The sequence below is a fragment of the Phacochoerus africanus genome, chromosome 1 (genome assembly GCF_016906955.1).
Source record: "Phacochoerus africanus isolate WHEZ1 chromosome 1, ROS_Pafr_v1, whole genome shotgun sequence".
In the NCBI taxonomy this organism is placed as follows: domain Eukaryota; kingdom Metazoa; phylum Chordata; class Mammalia; order Artiodactyla; family Suidae; genus Phacochoerus; species Phacochoerus africanus.
This window is the reverse complement of record NC_062544.1, coordinates 35,926,315-35,949,261: the sequence shown is the minus strand read 5'-3', so window position 1 is coordinate 35,949,261 and position 22,947 is coordinate 35,926,315. Positions and strand designations below refer to the sequence as shown.

The window sequence follows — 22,947 nt, the reverse complement described above, 5'->3', positions numbered from 1 at the left end:
TGTCTGTGTCAGACTGTTGCATAAAATTAATTTCCACAAGAGTGAAAACTTCATTTGATTTTGAGTGATGCTAAAATGTCCTCATTTGCAAGTAACATAAAAAAACCTGTCTCAAGTGATTAAACCAAAAGGAAAATATATTATCTTGTATATCATGCTTCCCAGTATAGCAGGTCAATTAATTCCCTGGTTCTATGACATTATCAGCATTTGTTCTTTTTTGAGACTGACATACTATATATGTCAAATTTGTCCATGGAATTTTTTATGGTTACAAAAATGGATAGAGAGTTGCAGGTATTCCATGCAGACCCAATAACATCCACTGGAACTAGAGAAGCCATCTCTTCCTGTATTTTTTTTAATCATTAAGAAAAATCTTTCCCCAAAGTTCCTCAATTCCCATATACTCCCTTCCCCCTTGCCCATAGTTTCCACTATCTTTAACATCTTGTATTTGTGTTACACTTGTTACAATTGATAAACTAATAGTGAAACATTATTATTAACTAAAGTCCATAGTTTACATTAGGATTCATTGTATTGTATAGATTTACCAGTTTTGAAAAATACATGCTATGTATCCACAATTGCAATATCATAAAGAAGAGTTTCACTGCCCTAAAAATTCCCTATATTCCACCTATTCATCCTACTGTTCCCTGCCCTCCCCTGTACCAATAACCTGAAACCACAACCTCTGGCAACCACTCACTGACCTTGTTTCCAGTTTTTCCTTTTCCAGAATAGCGTACAGCTGGAATCATATGGTATGAAGCCTTTTCAGATTGGCTTCTTTCACTTAAACGGAACATGTATTTAAGTTTCCTCCATGTCCTTCCATGGCTTGATAATTCATTTCTTTTCATAGATGAATACTCCATTGCATGGATTCCCATGGTTTATTCACTCACTGAGAACATATGGATTGCTTCCAAATTTCAGTAGTTACTAAAAAGGGCTGCTATACACACTGGTGTGCAGGACTTTATGTGAACATAAGTTTTCAACTCATTTGGGCAAATACCAAGAAGCATAATTGGTGGGTTGTATAGTAAGAGTATGCTTAGGATACTTTTTTCCAAAGTGCTATATCATTTTTGCATTCCCACCAGCAATAAATGAGAGTTCCTGTTGCTCCAAATTCTTGTCAGAATTTATTGTCAATGTTTTGGATTTTGCCCATTCTGACAGGTATGTAGTATTTCACTATTGTTTAATTTGCATTTCTATGATGAGATATGATAGAGATTTTTTATCTGCTTTATTTGCCTTCTGTATATCTTGTTTGCTGAGGTCTGTTTAGACATTCTGCCCTCTTAATTGGGATATTTGTTGTTTTGTTGCTTAAGAGTCCTATATTTTGGTGAGTTCGACATTATCTTTTTCAGATATGTGTTTTGCAAATATTTTCACCCAATCTGTGGCCTAGTTTTTTTTCATTCAAACAGTATCTTTAAAGCATAAAGTTTTAATTTTAATTAAGTCCAACTTAGCAACATTTTGTTCCATGGATTTTGCTTTTGGTATTTTATCTAAAAAGTCTTTGAACCTAACAAGTTCAAACTAGATTTTTCTCTCATGTTATTTTCTGGAAGTTTCAGAGTTGTGCATTTTACCTTTAGATCTATGATCCATTTTGAGTTATATTTGTTAAAGGTGTAATGTCAGTGTGTCAGTTTCCAGTTTTTCTTTTTTTGCATGTGCATGTTCTAGCACCATTTGTTGAAAAAGACTAAAGCTTTCTCCATTAGATTGCTTTGCTCCTTTGTCAAAGGTCAGCTGACCATATTTGTACAAGTCTACTTCTGGGATCTATGTTCTGTTCATCTATTTGATTTTTTCACCAATATCACAGTCCTGGTTACTGTAGCCATAGTGTCCTGTGGTTGCTGTCAGTCCTTCCACTGTGTACTTCAATGTTGTGGCAGCTATTCTGGGCCTTTTGCTTTTCCATGTAAATTTAGAATTGATTTCCACAAAGTAACTTGCTGGAATCTTGATTATGATTACATTAAAATTTGGAAAGAACTGAGTTTTAACAATATGAGAGTTTTAATGGCCATAAACATGGAATATTTTTCTATTTATTTAGATCTTTAATTGTATAACTTTGTAAGTTTCCTCACATTAATCTTTTTTTTTTTTTTTTGGTCTTTTTGCTATTTCTTTGGGCCGCTTCCGTGGCATACAGAGGTTCCCAGGCTAGGGGTCTAATCAGAGCTGTAGCCGCTGGCCTACGCCAGAGCCTGTGGGATATGAGCCACATCTGCAACCTACACCACAGCCCACGGCAACGCCGGATCGTTAACCCACTGAGCAAGGGCAGGGACCGAACCCGCAACCTCATGGTTCCTAGTCGGATTCGTTAACCACTGCACCACAACGGGAACTCCCCTCACATTAATCTTATACATATTTTTCATGCTAATGTACTGTTTTGAATTTCAGGTGTATAGGTAACAAATGGCTTTCCTACGTTAATTTTATATCCATAAATTTGATATAATTGGTCTTTACTTCCAAGAGATTTTGTTGATTTTGGGGATTTTTTTTTTTTTTTTTTGCCTTACTGTATAGGTAGAACTTCCAGTACAATGTTGAATAGCAGTGGTGAGATAAGACATTCTTGTCTTGTTCCTGATTTTAGATGGAAAGTATCTAGTTTCCCACCATTAAGTATGTTAGTCATAAGTTCTCTGTAGATTTTTTCTTTTTCAAGAATAAGTAATAATGCATCACATTATAGATGTTCTTCCTTTATCAGGCTAAGAAAGTTCCTTGCTGTTTCTAGTTCACTGAGAGTTTTCGTCATGAGTAGGTATCCAGTTTTGTCAAATAGCTGTCTTGTAATCTGTTGGTATGGTCATATGATTTTTCTTTTTCTTTTTTTCTTTTTTCTTTTTTTGGCCACATCCACAGTATATATAAGTTCTCAGGCCTGAGATTGAACCCACACCACAGCAGTAAGCAGAGCCACTGAAGTGATGCTAGATCCCTAGGCAGTGCACCTCAAGGGAACTCCTAATTGTTCTATTTTAATCTGATGAAGTGATGGATTACATTAATTGATCTTGAATGTTGAACCAGTCTTGAATACCAGAATAAATATCACTTAGCTCTGGTGCATAATTTTTTGTAATACATTGTTGAATTTGATTATTTTGTTGAGGATTTTTATACCTATGTTCATGAAAGATATGTGTCATGAGAGATACTTGTAGCTTTCCTTTCTGTAATACCTTTGTCTGGCTTTGGTTGAAAGTAATGCTGGCCTCACAGAATGAATTAGCTTCTTTTTTTTTGGAACAGATTGCACACAATTAACATCATTTTCTTCTTGAATGTTTGGTATAATTCACCAGTGAAACTATTTAAGCCTAATGTTCTCTGTTTTGAAAGCTTATTAATTATTAATTTAATAGATACAGGCTTATAGAAAATTACTTTTTTCCCTTGTGTAAGTTTTGGTAGATATAAATCATCAAATTGTTTATTGCCTTTATCTATTTCTTGCAACCTGCTGTATAGAACTGTTGTCAGACTTATCCTGTCAGAAATCATTTCTCCTCACTCTAGTAACTTCAAGGAATGAAAAATTGCTCATTCCTTTGCCTCCCAACTGGAGTATTCTAGGAAGGTACTTTTGTATGACATCTTTCTATTGAAGAACTTACATTTTCTAAAATACAACAGTATTTGTATTTTCTATAAAAGGGACCTGGTATACTTGGGATAGTATTTGCTTACTTCAAAAAAAAAATCGGAGTTCCCGTCGTGGCGCAGTGGTTAACGAATCCGACTAGGAACCATGAGGTTGCGGGTTCGGTCCCTGCCCTTGCTCAGTGGGTTAACGATCCGGCGTTGCCGTGAGCTGTGGTGTAGGTTGCAGACGCGGCTCGGATCCTGTGTTGCTGTGGCTCTGGCGTAGGCCGGTGGCTACAGCTCCGATTCAACCCCTAGCCTGGGAACCTCCATATGCCGCGGGAGCGGCCCAAGAAATAGCAACAACAACAACAACAAAAAAGACAAAAGACAAAAAAAAATCAATTATTTAAGGTAAGCAAGAAACTTGAATAACATCATACAATAGAAAGCATTTTCATATGTAATCACTTAAGTCCTCTTAGAAAACTAATGATACAAAAAAAGGGTTTGGAATTCTCTAGTTTAGCTTGTATATAGTTCTATAATAACTTGATTTATCTACCTATGAAAAAGTCTGTTTATTAAAATATCATGCCACATCACAAAAAAACTAGAGATTTTTAAATGAGGATTTTATTTACAAAAAGGCCAAAGAGTATTAATAAAATTTTATGAACACCATTTTGTTAGTAATAATTAACAGAATCCAGAATGGTTTATATATAATATTACTTATAATATACATTAAATATGGTTTTCATACTACCTTTATCCATTAGTTTCTTTATATTCCAATTATTTAAGAAATCTAGAAATATGGCAGTATACATGGAACATATTTACTAAATACTTTTTAATTATGGTTCTTTCTACATAAGAGATTACGTCAATTTTTAAACCTCCTGCAAATTAAATGACCTATCCATTATAATTTCTAAATAAAAAGAATGTAAACATTGCATATGTAACTCAAAATGCATAAAAGAAACTGTCATAAATTTTAAAAGAAAAATATTACATTAGCAATATTATAAATTAACAATGAATTTTCCAAAGATATTGCAGAATTAAGGTACATTTAAAGTTTTATAATGATTAAGTGTAGAATATTTTTTACTTGCATTCTTGTCCATCCAGTTGAAAACACCAAAGCACTGACTGACTGTGAAAGAACCATTTTTAAATGAATATTAAATGGCAGCATGAGTCATTTTAAGCATAAGAAGAAGAAGGACTGTGTATTTTGATTTGCAAATAATGTTTGTTAGCCAAGTAATTTTCAGTGTTTCCATTATCCTTGAATGACAAGATTCTTTAAGTACTATGTGGGGAAAAAAGACCATCTTTTTATTGATGGAAGGCTTCTAATCTTATTCGGGTTGGATCTTCTGGATGTCTCAAGGCAATTCCATTACGCAGAAGTAGCTCGATATATGGTGGCCAAAAAGAATCACTAATTTTGACATAAGGGTCATGTGGAACATCAAATAATCTATTTAAAAGAATCTAGGAAAAAACATCATTTAACATATACTTTACTTGGGAAAAAAACTGATAGAGCTATAATAAAACATTAAGTTTTTTTTTTTTTACCAAATAATGTTGATCTTTTCTCTCTTTGAATAATTGTTTATATCATAGTTTCTATGCGCTAACTTAAATAACTGACTGTATCTTTTAAAAAACTACAAATATTAGTGAATGGAAATAGCTTTAAAATAAATCTCCAATCTTAACTTTTAAAACATTTCCTAAAAAGGGGTTAAAAGGCATTTACAATTCTCCCACTTCTCTTAGGATTAATAACTTATTTGTATTAGAAGTTTGGTTATAACATTTTTTAAAAATAAAAATAGAAAACACAGATACTCAGCAGAATACACACAAAGTTCAAAAAACAACAGGTATGTCTTAATATTTGAGGGAAGGAGAAATCATCAACCCTTCTCTCCCCACCCCAAAATACCTATTCATCTGATAAATCTTCAAAACAACAACTCTATCATTTCCTTCAAATTAATCATAAATATATTTGATTTCTTAGTGTTACAACCACAAATTGAGAAGTTTTGAGTAACTATCGTAAATTATATGACTAATACATTTCCCAAATGCCAAGGAACTGGGCTCTGTAAAGATGCTGAGTCTTAAGAAACAGGTTTCTATGGTTGAACAAGCTGCAGAAAGACCGCTAATATACACTGAGAATCACCTCTCTTTTTCAAATTCACTGGCATTAGAAAAGTTTAGGAAATACACTTAAAATTCTTTGAACACTTATATTCTATGAGTATAATTTTCTTTGGAATTTTCTTTGGAATGAAAAATGCTAAATATATCAGTTATTACTCTACCTCCACATCTCCTACATAGTGCTTCCACAAATTACAAAACCTGAATCCAGAAGGGTTAAAAGATTTCTCAAGGGGTACATAATTAGTGGCAGATCATGGATTAGACGACTTATCTCTGAATTGCCAGGCCAACATTTTAAAGATATTATTTTAAGAAACACAGAAAAAGAAAATACAATTTATACAAATACAAAGTTCAATAGAAATAAAACTAAACTATAAAGCTCTCAACTCAATCACATTTCATAATATCAACATCTCAATTCTTGAAATAAAATGTCATCTCTCATTAACTTTAGTTATTTCAAGTACCACATCCTACAGGAAAAAAAAAGCTGTGGTCTCATTTCTTTTAGATATGATAATAAAAGAATTAAATACTATTCCTACTTTAGAGCAATTGCTTATTTTAAAATAATTTAAAATCTTTCTTACTTTTCACTTCAATTACATCTAGTAGATGCCAGAAACAATTAAATGCTAGAAATTCTACTTTAAAACAAATATGTATATTGTTTCATTATTTACTGAAGTTTAAATTTTAGTCACTTTTATCAAGACCTGAAGACAAAAATGGTTTCTAAGTTTTAAATGGTATCCAATAATACACTGTTCAAAAATTACCCATATTATTTCCCAGTTAAAAATCATCAATATTTGCAACATATAAGACAAATTTATTTTTTTTAAAAATTAAGTCATCCATGAGAAATATTAGTACTGGAATAAATAGAAATTGTCAAAAGATTCTAATGCCAAATCTAACAAATATTTGTGATTGTTTTTCAAAGCAATACTATAATATTAAGATATACTGAGGTACAAAAACCACTTAGCGAGAGAGACTTCAGCATTCAATTCATAAAACTACAATGAAACAAAAGCTTTTTGAAATCACTTTATTCTAAACTTAACAATAATTTTCAAAAGTCACATTGTTAACTACCTATTCGTAGACTATTTTACCTTCCTCTCTACTCAATTTGCAATGGATTATCATATCAAGATTTAAAGTATTTAAAGAGTTCCTGCTGTGGTGCAATGGGATTGGAGCCATCTCTGCAGTGACAGGTTCAATCCCTGGCCCAGTGCAGTGGGTTAAAGGATCCAGTGTTGCCACAGTTGTAGCACAGGTCACAACTGTGGCTCAGATCTGATCCAGTATGGCCCAGGAACACCATATGCACAGGGTGGCCAAAAAAAGAAAAAAAAAAGATTTAAAGTATTCAATATATTTGATAATTTGGCTGAAGTTCAAAATATTTTTTTAAAAAGGTCAAAGATATTTGTTTTCTTTTTTAAAAAAAGGTAATGTCAAGTAAAAGTTGAAATTATTCAGTCCTTACGTTATGAAAAAAATAAGCTAATATTATTTAAGGAAAACTTGTACATGAATTTCTGCAACTTTATGGAAAGAATCCTTAAACTCAACGAAATATTTTAAAGAGAATACAGAGTTGCCAACTAAAGATTATATCAATATAAGAGCATAGGGTTTCACTGTGTAGATACTAATTAACATCATAAAAATTTTCTTAAAATATTAATCTTGGGAATATGACAATTTCAACTTCTTTTAAAAAATAATATTCTTTCTAGTTCTACATAAAAAATAAAACTAATTTTATACTAAAGATAAATATATTTAATAAAAATTAGTGTATACCTTAAGAACTAAAGCAGCATTTTTTCTTTTCAAGCCTATGTATAAATATTCACAAATCACTAATTAAGAGACATCTTCAAGCAAAACAATTACACAAAACACTTACCTCTAAGATTTCATGCAGTGTTATCAGTTGTGCCATTGATTCTTGAGTGTTTTTCTTTGAGAGAAGTGTGAATAACAAAGAATTAACATTTCAATTCTGTCAACGGCAGAATATTAGATTATATTTACTACAAAATTTTAAAAATTAATATTTCTCAATTGCAATGGTCAAGATATACTAAAACCAAACATATACAATTCGATCATTTTAAAAGAATTCTGAAAGTAAACAACCTGCTTATACTAAACAGTAGGGCTCATAAAAATACAATTGAAACACCTTCTAAGACAGATACCTTTTGCAATTACCATAAGATACAATTCAGACTATCTGTCTATAAATATATAATGGATAAATTATATTACATATATTATACATACTCATATAAAAGAAATCCTAATGTTTGAACCCTCCCATTAAAAATATCCCAAACAAATAATATTACAGACTGTGTTAATACAGCTTCAGGACAGGAAACTTGTTTCCCAGGGAGACCTGTTAGTCTTTTCATAGTTCTTGAGAGTTCCTAATGTTAACTCACTAGTTCTTTTTTCTTGGAATTACAGAGAATAAACCTCATTCTAATTCCATCCAAGAGTTCCTCAAATATTTGAAGACAGTCATTATGAGGTCCATGTCTTCTCCATGTTAATCAGCATGAGTTTCTTCAATTATTGCTACCTCTTAATGTTATGGTTGTTCTCTGAAAGTGCTCTAATTTGCCTTTTTAAAAAAATCCATTCTCAGACACAACTTAGAATAGATTTACAAGGAGATCCTGCTGAGTAGCACTCAGAACTATGTCTAGATACTCATGCTGCATCAGAACAAAGGGTGGGGGAAAAAGAATGTAAATGTCATGTATACATGTAAGGATAACTTGACCCCTTGCTGTACAGTGGGGAAAAAAAAAAAAAATCCATTCTCCACAATGATACAAATGTGATTCAAAAACCAAAGATGAAAAGGAAGACTCACTTCCATACACATGGATGATGGGATTTTATTAAGTTTAAGATTGCATTAGCTTTTAGACATCTATTTCACCCTGCTGACCTCGTTCTGAGAATACTATCATCTGAAGTGCTAAAGTCTCCTTCATTACATCTACCTAAGCTACATCTCCTTCATTCCTTAATGTTTTAAACCCAAGAAAGACAGCCTGTCTACCTCCACTAAATATCATCCTCTTTTATCTGGACTATCTTATTTTACCTAGGCCGGTTAAAAAATACAGTTCTGTCATCTAATATATTTATGAACTAATCATCTCAATTTCATATCATTTGTAAACTTTGATGACCATGTCTTCTACCTCATTATCCAAATTACTGTTAAAAATGTTCAACAGAGAGTTCCCATCGTGGCTCAGTGGTTAACGAACCCGACTGGTATCCATGAGGATGCAGGTTTGATCCCTGGCCTTGCTCAGTGGGTTAAGGGTCCAGTGTTGCCATGAGATGTGGTGCAGGTCACAGATGCTGCTCAGATCCCAAGTTGCTGTGGCTGTGCTGTAGGCTGGCAGCTACAACTCTAATTTGAACCCTACCCTGGGAACCTCCATATGCTGTGGGTGGGGCCCTAAAAAGCCAAAAGACAAAAAAAAATTGTTCAATAGGACAAGGTTCTAAGGGAAATTACTAGAAATCTTCCAGGATAATACTAAATCTAATCAGCAGCATTTTAGTTCAAACATTCAATTAACTCCAAGGTCTCCTACTATACTGACATCTAATACTTTCCTGACAACAGTCAAAGATTACTATTGAGTCCTTGGAACGTTTTATAAAATAAGCCTGACAAAAAAAAATTGACTCCTGAGTAAAGACATAACGTGGGTTCTCAAAATCTCCTGTCCTCTACTATCTTTCTAAATGAAAAAGTGATAAAAAGTAGCATATGATTCACTAGCGATGAAAGCAAATACAATTATAGAACTGATAAATACACAGCAAGGCACAGATTAATATATAAAGGTTTGAGACAATCAAAGAAAATGCAGAGGAAAAATATAATGAAAACGGTTCCAACATAAGGATATGAAAAACAATATAGAAACAATAAAATAAAATTGCCATGAAATGAAATGTGACATAAATCTACCCCTGGAAACAATATATCATCTTCAAAGCAAATATGATATTGAATGACCAACATAACCCTGTTAAGTTATTGAAATTCAAAGATAAAGAGGAGTTCCTGTTGTGGCACAGCAGAAATGAATCCAACTAGTAACCCAGAGGTTGTGGGTTTGATCCCTGGTCTTGCTCAGTGGGTTAAGGATCCATCGTTGCCATGAGCTATGGTGTAGGTCGCAGACACAGCTCAGTTCCTGTGTTGCTGTGGCTGTGGCATAAGTCAGCAGCTGCAGCTGTAGCTCCAATTCGACCCCTAGTCTGGGAACCTCCATATGCTGTGGGTGCAGCCCTAAAAAGCAAAAAAGCAAACAAACAACAACAAAAAAACAAAGAACTCTTCCAGCAAATAGTCAGAAGCAGCAAGACATCAAGTCTGAGGTTTTAAAAAATTGTGCCAAAGTTAAGCCTTTAGGTATAAAGCAAACAATGTGTTCAGCATTTAAGAATTCAAAAAATAAAACACCCTGGAATTCTTTTTGAAGAAATTACTGTCAAAGAAACCCATCATATCAAATAATGGATTAAACTTAAAAACTAAAAAATGAATGGTAAAAAATGATAAGCATTGAATCCAACACAATGTACAATAAAGACTAACATATATATAAATGATGGTATCAGAACAGAATATAACTGCTATAAACCTGCCAAAGTTAAAATAAATAAAACAAGTAGAATGAGGGCATAGAGGGAAGAATGTTAATTTTCTTATTTTTCATATCAGGGAACCAATAAATCACTTGAAGCAAAAAAATATTTATCTGAATTCAACTTCACTCATTTTTTGTCTATCAAACATAAGTAAAATTAATCTAAAAATATTTTATATTAGCATGTACAAAATTACATTGATTCACCCTATCATCAGTCCATTTATGTTTCTACATATGTATGTATTAAGGAAGACGTCTCAAATAACATCCACCTAATGTTAATGATCTGGTGGAGGGAGTCTGGTTGTTTCTTTTTAGTATACATCTTTGAATTATAAAGTGAAGTGTTATAGACAAAATTGTGCCTTCCAAAGTTCTTATGCTGAAATCCTAATCCCCAATGTGACTGTATTTGGAAGTAGAGCCTTTAAAATGGTAATTAAGGTTATATGCAATCATAAAGGTAGGGCCCTAATCCAACTGGACTGGCCCTTTTAAGACAAGGAAGAAACACCAGAATGCTCTCTCTAAACTCAAAAAATAGAAAAAGCCAAGTGAGGTCTCAGCAAGAAGGCAGGGAACCACAACCAGGAAGAAAGGCCTCAGCAAAAAACAATACTGATGGCACCTTTACCTTGGATTTTGGTATCCTAAATTATGAAAAAATACATTTCTTTGTTTAAGCAATCTAGTTTTTGGTATTATTGTTATAGCAGCTTGAGTCCACTAATACATTCAGTATCATTGCTTGACAGAGAGAGAGAGAGGGCAAGTAACCTATCTTTTTGTAACATGTATAAACTTTATTTAATAGACTTTATTTTTTTTTAAAGTGAGCTTATCCAATACAATTTAATGAACCCATGATGGCTTCTGGTAATCAATGCTTCCTTTTAAGAATGAGTCAAACTTTTGGTTCTATTAGGAGAGAATCTTAATAGGTTAAGAAAAAAGTTAAAAAAGAGACTTCAATCAGAAAATAAGTCATTGGGTTATGTAACAGATTATAATCATTAAGACGTAAGATATCACAAATTTTATTTTGGCTATACCCACAGCATGTGGTAGTTCCTGGGCCAAGGATCAAACTCGAACCACAGCAATGACAATGCTGGATCACTAACCTGCTGAGCCACCACGGAACTCAAAGGGATCATGAATTTAATGAAATAGTTAACAGAAGGCTGTCAATAATTTCAGAAATGACTAAGGGATACAAATAACAATGGACAGAATAGGAGAAATAGTCCATAATAAATGTAAAGCCTACTGACAGTTACAAAGTAGAAAGGGAAGAATAGAAAAACACAAATTATAAGAAAACAAACAACTTTTTCTTCTTTTCCTAGTATGCTCACAATCATTCAAAAAACATGAACTCAGGAGTTCCCGTCATGGTGCAGTGGTTAACGAACCTGACTAGGAACCGTGAGGTTGTGGGTTCGATCCCTGGCCTTGCTCAGTGGTTAAGGATCCGGTGTTGCCATGAGCTGTAGTGTAGGTTGCAGACATGGTTTGGATCCCACGTTGCTGTGGCTCTGGCATAGGCTGGTGGCTACAGCTCCGATTAGACCCCTAGCCTGGGAACCTCCACATGCCAAAGGAGCAGCCCTAGAAAAGGCAAAACAAACAAACAAAAAACCATGAACTCAAAGGTCTTATAAAAGAAATGCAAGATAGTGGAGCTAACAAAGATGAGTTAAACACACCATGGAGCTCAGTGTGTGGTGGGTGAATAGAGAGAGGGACAAAAATGTTTACTACAAAATCATGTAGTAATTTAAATGCTAATAAAATGACACCTTCATGCAGTGCTTCACACAAAAGATGATGTATAAACTGCTTTAGGAAGGAATTTACTACCCTGACCAGAGAGGAACTGTTGTTACCAGAGAGAACAGAATGTATAAGGCACAAAAAAGTGACAGATCATTCCTTATTTGCTAGAACTATAGTAGAATGGTTGAAGAGACTCATGCAAGAGACAGATAAAAAATGGTTGGAAAGGAGGCTAAAGAGATAGAAAACTCCAAATATAAATTCATTAAGGAGTTTATAGTCATCCTAGAGGTCGTCATCAAAAGTTTTATGTTGAAAAATGATTACAATATATGTTTTAAATACATGATTAAATAATTAAATATGTTTATCTGTAGAAAGATCACTCTGGTACCAGTTTCAATGGCTATTCCACTTCCACAAATTGTATTTATATATACCCTATACTGTTTTTTTAAAGGAATTAAAGGATTTCCCGTTGTGCTTAGTAAAAATGAATCTGACTAGCATCCATGAAGACGCAGGTTCAATCCCTAGCCTTACTCAGTGGATTAAGGATCTGGTGAGCTGTGGTGTAGGTCACAGACGCAGCTTGGACCTGCATTGCCGTGGTTGTGGCATATGGGCCCACAGCTACAGCTCTGATTTGACCCTTATCCTGGGAACCTCGATATGCTGCAGGTATGGACCTAAAAAGACAAAAAAATAATAATAATAAAAAAGGAATTAAAGTGTTTCCAATCTTCCGTCACCCAATAAAACCTTTATTTGCCTCTGTGGAAAAGATTTATTCCATAAATACTATTAAAATACTCAATAATTTACCTTAAATAACAAGTTATCTTCTGATTTTATTTGATTTTATTATTTTTTTATTTTTTAGGGCTGCACCCCATGGCATATGGAAGTTCCCAGGCTAGGGGTTGAATCAGACCTGCAGCTGCTAACCTACACCAAAGCAATGCCAGATCAGAGCCAAGCCTGCAACCTACACTTCATCTCATGGCAACGCTGGATTCTTAACCCACTGAGCAGCACTAGGGATCAAACCGGAATCCTCATGGATACTAGTTGGGGTTGTCAACACCGAGCCACAATGGGAACTCCTGATTTTAAAAGTTATACATGTTACTCATGAAAAATTTGGAAAACAGTGAAAATGAAAACGAAAACAAATCTCACCTACAATCCTTGCCCAGATACTTTTTGGCAACACTATTACATTTTTTGGTATGAATTAGACTTACACAATGTAATCATCCGGGTTTTATCCTCTAACAATAATTTGTGAGCATTTCATAAAGTCCTTTGATGGTGTTCAACACAGTATTTTTTAAAGCTGCATTTTTCCCCCATCATATGGATATAATGTAAAAAAAGTGTATTTAATCCTATTTTATTGAATAACTAGATTACTTCTTTTCAATAAATATAATGTGATGATACAATATTTCTGCACATGTACCTTTTTGTGTGTGTACTGAAATATATAATAAACGTAAAAATTTATCAGAAAATTTACATTTGATCCTATCTAAAACAATTTCATATGTGAATACCTACATAAATGTCTTCTCTAAAACTTACCTTTTTCTTTTTAACACTTCTATCAGGCAGAGGAAAATGGTCTTCTAGAAACTCACCCAAGGTAACCAAGAGTTTCTCCTTATATTCTTTTATATCACGCATTTTCGTTTTCAACTCATTAAAGACTCTAAAAAATGGTTTTAAAAATTTAAGAGAATTATTTCATTGATAAAACACTTAAGTATATATAACTGGTTACTCATAAAATTGACCAAAATCCTTATCCAAACTTCATTTGCTTAAACCAAATAACTAGCTTTATGAGAAAGTCTCTATTTAACAGGTAGGAACACTGAAAGTCAAATTATTCATAAAAGATTATGTTACCTAACTTTGGCAAAAATCAAGGTAAGGCTCACAATTTCTGGTAATATTTACCTTCTTTTCATTTATCTATTTCATGTAACATTAAAAAAGAAAATAATTTCCTCTATTTTGAAAACCTAGAACACAAAATCAATACCTTGATTCAGAAAATGTCACAACTTGCTGTTTCAATTCACTATGTACTACATTAAGAGATTCCAATATCTGTTGCTGTTCATCCAGCCATTTTTGCTCCCTTTAAACATGGAAAACAAAATAAACAATAGTCAAATAAAACACTAATGCCAATTCAATATATCTCAACCAACAATTAATGGTAATTATAATATAAATATACCTTTCCAAATCTTCTTTTAACTTTTCATTCTTTGACTTAATAGTAGATAGTACCAATTCAAGATCATGTCTCAATTTTTGGAACTAGAACAAAATAATTAAAATCAATTGCTCAGTCTTTAATTTATCAACAGTCATATCTCTGAATGTCAGTGAAATTTACATGTTGTCTAGGATATACAGCCAGAAATCAGAGTCTAGCAGAAAGTCTTTGAAAGCATAATATAGAGCAAGTACTAAGCTCTTTGTAATATTTCATTGCAAAATTTAAAAATATCAGAGTTCCCATTGTGGCTCAGCGGTAATGAACCTGACTAATATCCATGAGGACGTGGGTTCGATCCCTGACCTTGCTCAGTGGGTTAAGGATCTGGTGTGGTGGTGAGCTGTGGTGTGGGTGCCGCAGGTGCGGCCCTAAAACAACAACAACAAAAATAATAAAAGAAATAAAAAATAAATATATAAGAGCTCATTTTCGGTTTTTTGTTTTTTTTAACAGCTGCACCCACAGCATATGGAATTTCCTGGTCCAGGGACTGAATATGACCTGCAGCTGCAGCAATGCAGGATTCTTTAACTCACTACACTGGGTCAGGGATTAAACCCATGCCTCTGAGGCGAGCTGAACTGCTGCAGTCAGATTCTTAACCCACTGTTGTCATAGCAGGAACTCCTAAAAATATAAGAGGTTTCGAGCAATAAGTTTTATTTTCATACTGAAAGGCAATTTAAAGGTGAATTTTCAGTAATCAGGCATATTAGATTTCATTTCTAAAAAGACTATACAAAACAGACACAAATGAGTATCGCTCATTTAACAAACATCTATTGATCAGTTGTTGACTACCAGGTGTTGTTGAAGGAGTCCAGGATGCAAAGATGAACAGAACAAAGAGGGGAATCCAAACAAACAAATTCATAAGTTCAGGAAAGTATAAGCACCAAGAAGTAAAAATAGGTCAAAATGATAGTACAGAAATGAGGAGCAGGGATGGCTCTTTCAGGTCATATGATATGGAAGGAGCTCTCAGATAAGGTTAACTAACAGTTTAGCACCAAAGACAGAAGGCAGAAAGAATGTTTTAGCAAAGGCAGTTTTAAATACAAAGGACCTGAGGCAAAAATATGCTGGAAGTATTTAAGGAACATAAAAGTGGACGGTGTGGCTATAGGGGATTACAATAAACTGAACTTTTTCTAGTAAATACACAATTAGTCCAAGGAAATGAGAAGAGAGGAAAACAGAAACAGAGAAAAGGTATGACAAGTAAAGAAAAATCAAGTATGTAGATTTTAATGCAACCATATTGCTCTTACATTAAATATCATCCAATGAGATTAAAGTAAAAATCAATAATAGAAAGGCACCTGCAAAAATGTACAAATATTTGGATACTTCAGGACTTCCCTGTGGCTCACAACAAATATTTGGATACTTCAAAATAATCTATGGGTCATGTGCAGGGAAATCTACTCAATATTCTGTGATAACCTATATGGGAATGGATATATGCATATGCACAATTGAATCACTTTACAGTATAAGACAACATTGTAAATCAATCATACTCCAAAAAAAGTTTTAAATAAAACAAATACTTCATGAGTCAAAGACACAATCAATAGGAAAATAAGAAATTATTATGAACTGCCTGAAAATAAAAACAATTAAATTTTCTAGGATAAAGCAAAAGAAGTACTCAGATGAGAATTTACATCACTAACAGCCTATGTTAGAAAAAAGAAAACTCTCAGTCACTTCTCAGCCTTTTGGCTAAGATCAAGTGCAGAAAAAAGAAAGCCCTCAAATTAATGACCTCTGCTTCCACAAAACTAGAAAAAGAGAAAATAAAACCAAAACTAAGCTGAAGAAAAAATGATAAAAAATTCAAATCAATGAAACAGAAAAACAAAAAGAAAAATAGAAAACTGATGAAACCCAAAGCCAATTCTTTGGGAAGGTTAATTACCCACACTAATTAAAGGACCTCAAAGGATGCAAATTACCAACATCAAGAATGAGGGAGGTAGCATTACCACAAACATTAAAAGAGTATTGGGAAAATGCTATCAACAATTTTACGTCAAAAAACTTGACAAATTAGATGACATGAACAAACTCTTTGAAAGTCATAAACTACCAAAGCTCATTTAGAGAAAAATAGAAAACATGACTAGCTGTAAAGAAACTGAATTTTTAGTTTAACATCCTCCCCACAAACACACACACACAAAACAGGCTCAGATGGCTTTACCTATAAATTCTAACCAACATTTAAGGAATAAGTAATACTGATTCTATACAAATTCTTTTGAAGAGAAAATACCTCTGAAATCATTCTATAAGCCTAGTATTTGTACAGATACTAAAGCCCGAAAAAGATGTCACAAGAAAAGCGCAGACCAGTATCTCTCAAAAAAAACAGACACATAAATCTTAATAAAATTTTAGCAAATTAAATCCATCAATAAATTAAAAAGATCCATACATTACAGAAATGTGGGGTTTTTCTTAGGAACAAAGTTAATTAACAGTTGAAATCAGTTTTGAAATATCAGTGACATTTACTGTATCGACAAACTAAAAAGAAAAAATTCATCTTCTCAAAGAATTCAGAAATAATAAGTGACAAAATTCAGTATTAATTCATAATCTCAAAAAGATTTCATAAATGCTAGTAAAAGGTAATTTTCTCAACTTCATTAATGGCATCTATGAAAAACCTACTATTATCTCAATTAATGGTATAAAGGAGCAAAAGCTATCCACTAAGACCAGGAACAAGACAAAAATTCATTCTCCTCACCTTTATTCAATATGTTATTAAATATTCTAAGACAGTACAATAAGCCAAGAAAAAGACATAAAAAGCATCCAGATGGAAAGGAGTAAGTAAAACTGCCTTTGCTCTCAGATGGCATGACTAGCTTTATAGAAAATGCTAAAGAATCTATAAAAAAGCTACTAGAATAAAGGGGTTTATCATGCTCACTAGATATAAGATCAATATACAAATATCAATTTATTTGTATGCACCAGCACTAGATAATCAGAAATTGAAATATTAAAAGAACACCATTTTAGGAGTTCCCGCCATGCAGCGGAAACGAATGCAACTAGGAACTATGAGGTTGTGGGTTTGATCCCTGGCCTGGCCCAGTAGGTTAAGATACGGCATTGTGGTGAGCTGTGATGTAGGTCACAGACGCCACTCGGATCTGGCGTTGCTGTGGTTCTGGTGTAGGGCAGCAGCAACAGCTCCAATTAGACCCCTAACCTCCATATGCCGTGGGTGGAGTCCTAAAAAAAAAAAAGAATACCATTTTAATAGCATCAAAAACATGAAATGCTTAAGGAATGAATTTGACAAAACAAATACAGACCTGTACACTTCTATTATAATTTATGTTTTTTTTGAATTACAAATTAATATTGAATTTTGTCACTTATTCTTTCTGAATTCATTGAGATGATCAAATGCTTTTTATCTTTAGTCTGTTGATCAAAACATTGGTGAGATAAATTCCTAAAAAAACAAGTAAATGGAGACCTAAGTAAAGACAGAGATCATACGGTGCTCATGGATCTGGATTGAGACTCAATACACAGGAGATGTCACTTCTCCTCAATATAAACTATAAGCTCAGGGCAATCTTGGTCAAAATTCCAGTTAGCATATTTATGAGATAGAATGGCAAGCCAATTCTTATTTATATGAAAATGTGAAACAATTTTAGTAAAGAACAAAATGAACTCATACAACTTAATTTCAAGACATTACAAAGCTTCAGTAAACAAAACAACATATTATTCACCTAAAGAGAGAAAAAACACAGAAAAAAGAAAAACATCCACAACATAGAATGGTGAACAAATGGAAAGTCTAGAAATAGAGCCATATATGTGTGATCAATTTTCAATACATGTGCAAAGGAAATTCAAAAGAAAAAAGATTTTTTTCAATAATTTGCACTATAACTATTAGTATCCATATAAAAAAATAAACCTTTATCAATGACTTATTCCACATGTAAATATTAAGTGGATCACAGATCTAAATATGAAACTTAAAACATTAAAATTTCTAAAAAAAAAAAAAAGGGCAAGAAAATCGTTGTGACCTTAGATTGAGCAAATATTTCTTATATTTGAACACAAACCTTAAAAGAAAACTTGATAAAATGGAGTTAACCAAACTAGAAAAGAAAACTCTTCAAAAGACAGTTGTTAAAGAATAAAAAGACATGCAGGAAAGAGTTAACTCAGCAGACTAAGGCTGCACAAATTCTGCACATTATGAGGAAGGACCTATCTTTAGGAGTGGTCCTTGGTAGATTCCTAGAGCAGCAGTTCTTTTTTTTTTTTTTTTGTAGAATAAAGTTTAATTACAATTATAAAATCGTAGCACTGGATTTGTACTATTAACATATGTACAGTTCAGTGCAACAGGAAAAGCAGTACCCCTCTGCCACCATCCCAGCCTGGCAAAGCAAGAGCTTCCAGACACCAGGGTGGTAGGATGGTAGCCAAAGGGTCTGGCAGGAACAGAAGATGAGGCAGGGTTCCAGGCACAGAACCATGGAATATTCAATGAAATCATGGAATATTCTTTCTGATTAAGGTGTTTTTTTATGGCTGGAGCCTTGCTAATTAGTACCAGTTTGATTAGAGAGTTCATTCTAACTATGTGATTCATGGTGAATGCATTTTTGCTCTGGGAGGCTGGCATCTGAGTAGCTAGGGTCAGTCACAGAGGCCCTGCATGCACAGTGACTAACTCCTGATAAAAAAACCCTGGACAACAAGGGTCAGGTAATTTTCCTATTTGACAATACTTTGTACATATTGTCACACACAGTTGTAGGGAGAAGTAAATGCACCTATGCAAGTCTACTAGGAAAAGACTCCCATAAAGCTTGGCTCATATGTGTTTTCCCTTGTCTCATTTTAATTTGTGTCCTCTCACAATAAACCATAGCCATGAATATAATAGCTCTTTTATCCTGTCAGTCCATCTAGTGGATCACTGAATCTGAGAGTGGTCTTGGGGGAAACCTCAACACAGTTGGCATCAGAGTGGGATCTGCTATAATGACCTGGCTGCTCAAACATGGTGAAAGCCCTCTTTGGGAAAAGAGGATGATGAGGCAGGGGATGATGAATCACTGATGCCTGATGGCTACTGAGTCAACTAAGGTATAAGATAATAGCTGCGGAGTTCCCGTCGTGGCGCAGTAGTTAACGAATCCGACCAGGAACCATGAGGTTGCGGGTTCGACCCTGCCCTTGCTCAGTGGGTTAACGATCCGGCGTTGCCGTGAGCTGTGGTGTAGGTTGCAGACACAGCTCGGATCCCGTGTTGCTGTGGCTCTGCGTAGGCCAGTGGCTACAGCTCCGATTCAACCCCTAGCCTGGGAACCTTCATATGCTGCGGGAGCAGCCCAAGAAATAGCTAAAAAAAAAAAAGACAAAAAAAGATAATAGCTGCACTGTGATCAATTACTATAGGTAGAAATTACCAGTGAAATTTAGAAGTAACAAAAAAATTCTCATAAAGTTGGCTCACTGGATGCATAAGAGAATGAAAAATAATGAGAAACAAGCTAAATATTCAAACTTTTTGTTATTTTTATCTGTAACATTTAAAATGAAAGTAGTGTTGAGGCAGACCCTGCCACTGCAACAAGTCTGGATTTTGGCCAGTCCAAACTACAGTTATTAGCATAAGGGCTGCTACCAAAGGGAAAATTATGATGGATTATCATGCTATGTATTGTTTTAAATTCACGATATTAAAAATAATGTGAACCTTTACAATGTGGAGAAGACTCATTATCTTTCATTTTGGGAAAATGGTCATGTATTATTTACTTTACTATTTCTTCCCTTCCATTTTTTTTCTACTTTGAAATTTCTGCTGATCATATGCTATACTTCTGAGTTGATACTTGGGTTTTCTTAACCTCCATGATTCTAATTTTCTTTTTTTCCCCCTTCCTAATCTACTTTCTAGATTTCTAAGACTATAATTACCAATCTTTTTCTATTTATTTCAGCTATCATGTTTTCATTTAGAAGGGCTTTCTTATTCTCTGATTGCTCCGTTCTGAAAAAATAACAGCTTTATTGAGACGTAACTAACATACCACACAATTCATCCATTTAAAGGATATAATTCAATAATTTTAGTATATTTATAGAGAAGTACAAACATCAGCACAATTTTAGGTCATTCTTATTATCCCAAAAGGAAACTTGGTAGCAGTATCGAGTAGTATCTAATAGTCACTCACTATTTCCTCTCCAATCACCCACTCTTAATCACCAAATAACAATCTACTTTCTATCTTTATACATTTGCCTATTATGGACATTTCATATAAATGAAATCGTATAATATGTGATCCTTTGTGAATGGATTATTTCATTTAGCATAATGTTTTCAAGGAATATACATATTATAGAGCTTATATAAGTATTTCTTTTTATTGACAACTAATATGCCACTGTATAGTTATATCACATTTTATTTATCCTTTCATCAGTTGATGCACATTGGGTTGTTTTCTCTTTCTGGTCATTAAGAAAAATATTGCCATGAACATTCTACACGTAAGTTTTTGCATGGCCACACACACATATTTTCATTTCTCTTGGGTATATACCTAAGAGTGAAACTGCTGGTTCAAATAGTAATTCTTTCACCTTTTGAGAAACTATTAGACCATTTTCTGAAGTGGCTGCATCCTTTTACAATCCCACTAGCAGTGTAGAAGAAAGTGTTTTAATCTCTCATCTTTACCAACACCTGTTATTATCTGTTTTGTGATTACAGCCATTCTAGAGAATGTAAAAAATGGTCCTTTTTTTAAGTTGGCATTCTGTTACTTTGAGGACTCAAAAAAATTTTTTAACTCTCCAAAGATATTTTATTAAATTCTCTTTGTTCCTTGAATTGTCTCTATGTCCTGAGGTTCATCATGTCAATTGTTTTGGGTTTCTGCCTTTCCATTTGTAGGTATTTAAAAATGTCAATGATCATTAGCTAACCATTTACATTTTTTTAACTTAAAAGTATAGCAAATGTACAATATTGTATGTTACAGGTATATAATAGTGATTTACAAGTTTTATAGATTATATTCTCTTTATACTTAGTATAAAATATTGACTATATTCTGCTATACAAAATAGCATTGTAGCTTAATTTATACATAACTGCTTGTACCTTTTAATTGCCTCTGATTGCCCCTCCCTCCCCCTCTTCCCATGGATAACCACTAGTTCTCTATAACTGTGAGTTCTGCTTCCTTTTATTATATTAACTAGTTTGTTGTATTTTTTAGAGCCCACATTTAAGTGATACTATACAGTGATATCATATCACTTCTCTGACTTCTTTCACTTAGCATAACCCTCTCCAAGTCCATTCATGGTTCTATAAAGGCAAAATTTCATTCTTTCTTACGGCTGAGTAGTATTCTATTATTTATATATACCACATCTTTTTTATCCATTCATTTGTTAGACACTTAGGTAGCTTCATATCTTAACAACTATAAATAATGCTGCTATGAACATTAAGGTGCATGTATCTTTTTGACTTAGTGATTTTGGTTTTTGTGGATATAGACCCAGGAGTAGAATTTCTGAGTCAAATGGGAGTTCTATTTTTAGTTTTTTGAGAAACTGTTTTCCACAAAGGCTACACCAATTTACTTTTCCACCAACTTTCCCACCAAGTGTAAGGTGGTATCACAGTGCGGTTTTGATCTGCATTTCCCTGATGATCATCAACATGTGAACCTTTTCATGTGCCTGCTGGCAATCTGCATGCCCCTTTGGGAAAAGGTCTGTTCAAGTCTCCTGTCTACTTTTTAATCAGCTTGGTTTTCTGTTTTTGTTTTTTTTGATGTTCAGTTGTACGAGCTGTTTATCTATGTTGGATATTAACCCTGTCTCAGTCTATATCATTTGCAAATGTTTTCTCCCATTCAGTAGGTTGTCTTCTCATTTTGTTGATGGTTTCCTTCCCTGGGAAAAATCTTTTAATTAGGTCCCAATTATATTTTTGCTTTTATTTCCTGTTTCAGGAAACAGATCCAAAAAAATATTGCTCTGATTTGTTAGAGTATTTTGCCTATATTTTCCCTAGGCATTTTATGGTTTCCAGTCTTACATTTAGGTCTTTCATCCACTTTATATATGGTGTTAGAGAATGATCTTATTTCACTCCTGTACAGGTAGGTGTCCAGTTTTTCCAGCACCAGTTATTGAAGACAGTGTCTTTTCCTTATGCTTCCTTTGTCATAGATTAACTGACCCTAAGTGCATGGGTTTATTTATAGGCTT

At 33.6% G+C, this 22,947-nt stretch overlaps 1 protein-coding gene across 3 annotated transcripts in view; it reads right to left on the bottom strand.

Annotated features, from left to right (window-relative positions):
- Nucleotides 1-4,260: 4,260 nt before the first annotated feature.
- Nucleotides 4,261-22,947, bottom strand: part of CENPK (centromere protein K) — a 38,787-nt gene continuing 20,100 nt past the window's right edge. Inside the window, exons 6-10 of one of the 3 annotated variants that reach the window (XM_047752507.1) lie at nt 14,596-14,678; nt 14,395-14,493; nt 13,932-14,058; nt 7,775-7,828; nt 4,261-5,154 (exon numbers count right to left, since the gene is read on the bottom strand). In XM_047752507.1, the coding sequence (XP_047608463.1) occupies nt 4,996-5,154; nt 7,775-7,828; nt 13,932-14,058; nt 14,395-14,493; nt 14,596-14,678 (522 nt within the window). In that variant the 3' untranslated portion in view covers nt 4,261-4,995. The remainder of the gene's footprint in view (nt 5,155-7,774; nt 7,829-13,931; nt 14,059-14,394; nt 14,494-14,595; nt 14,679-22,947) is intronic. The other 2 variants (XM_047752646.1, XM_047752573.1) reach the window with 2 other exon arrangements.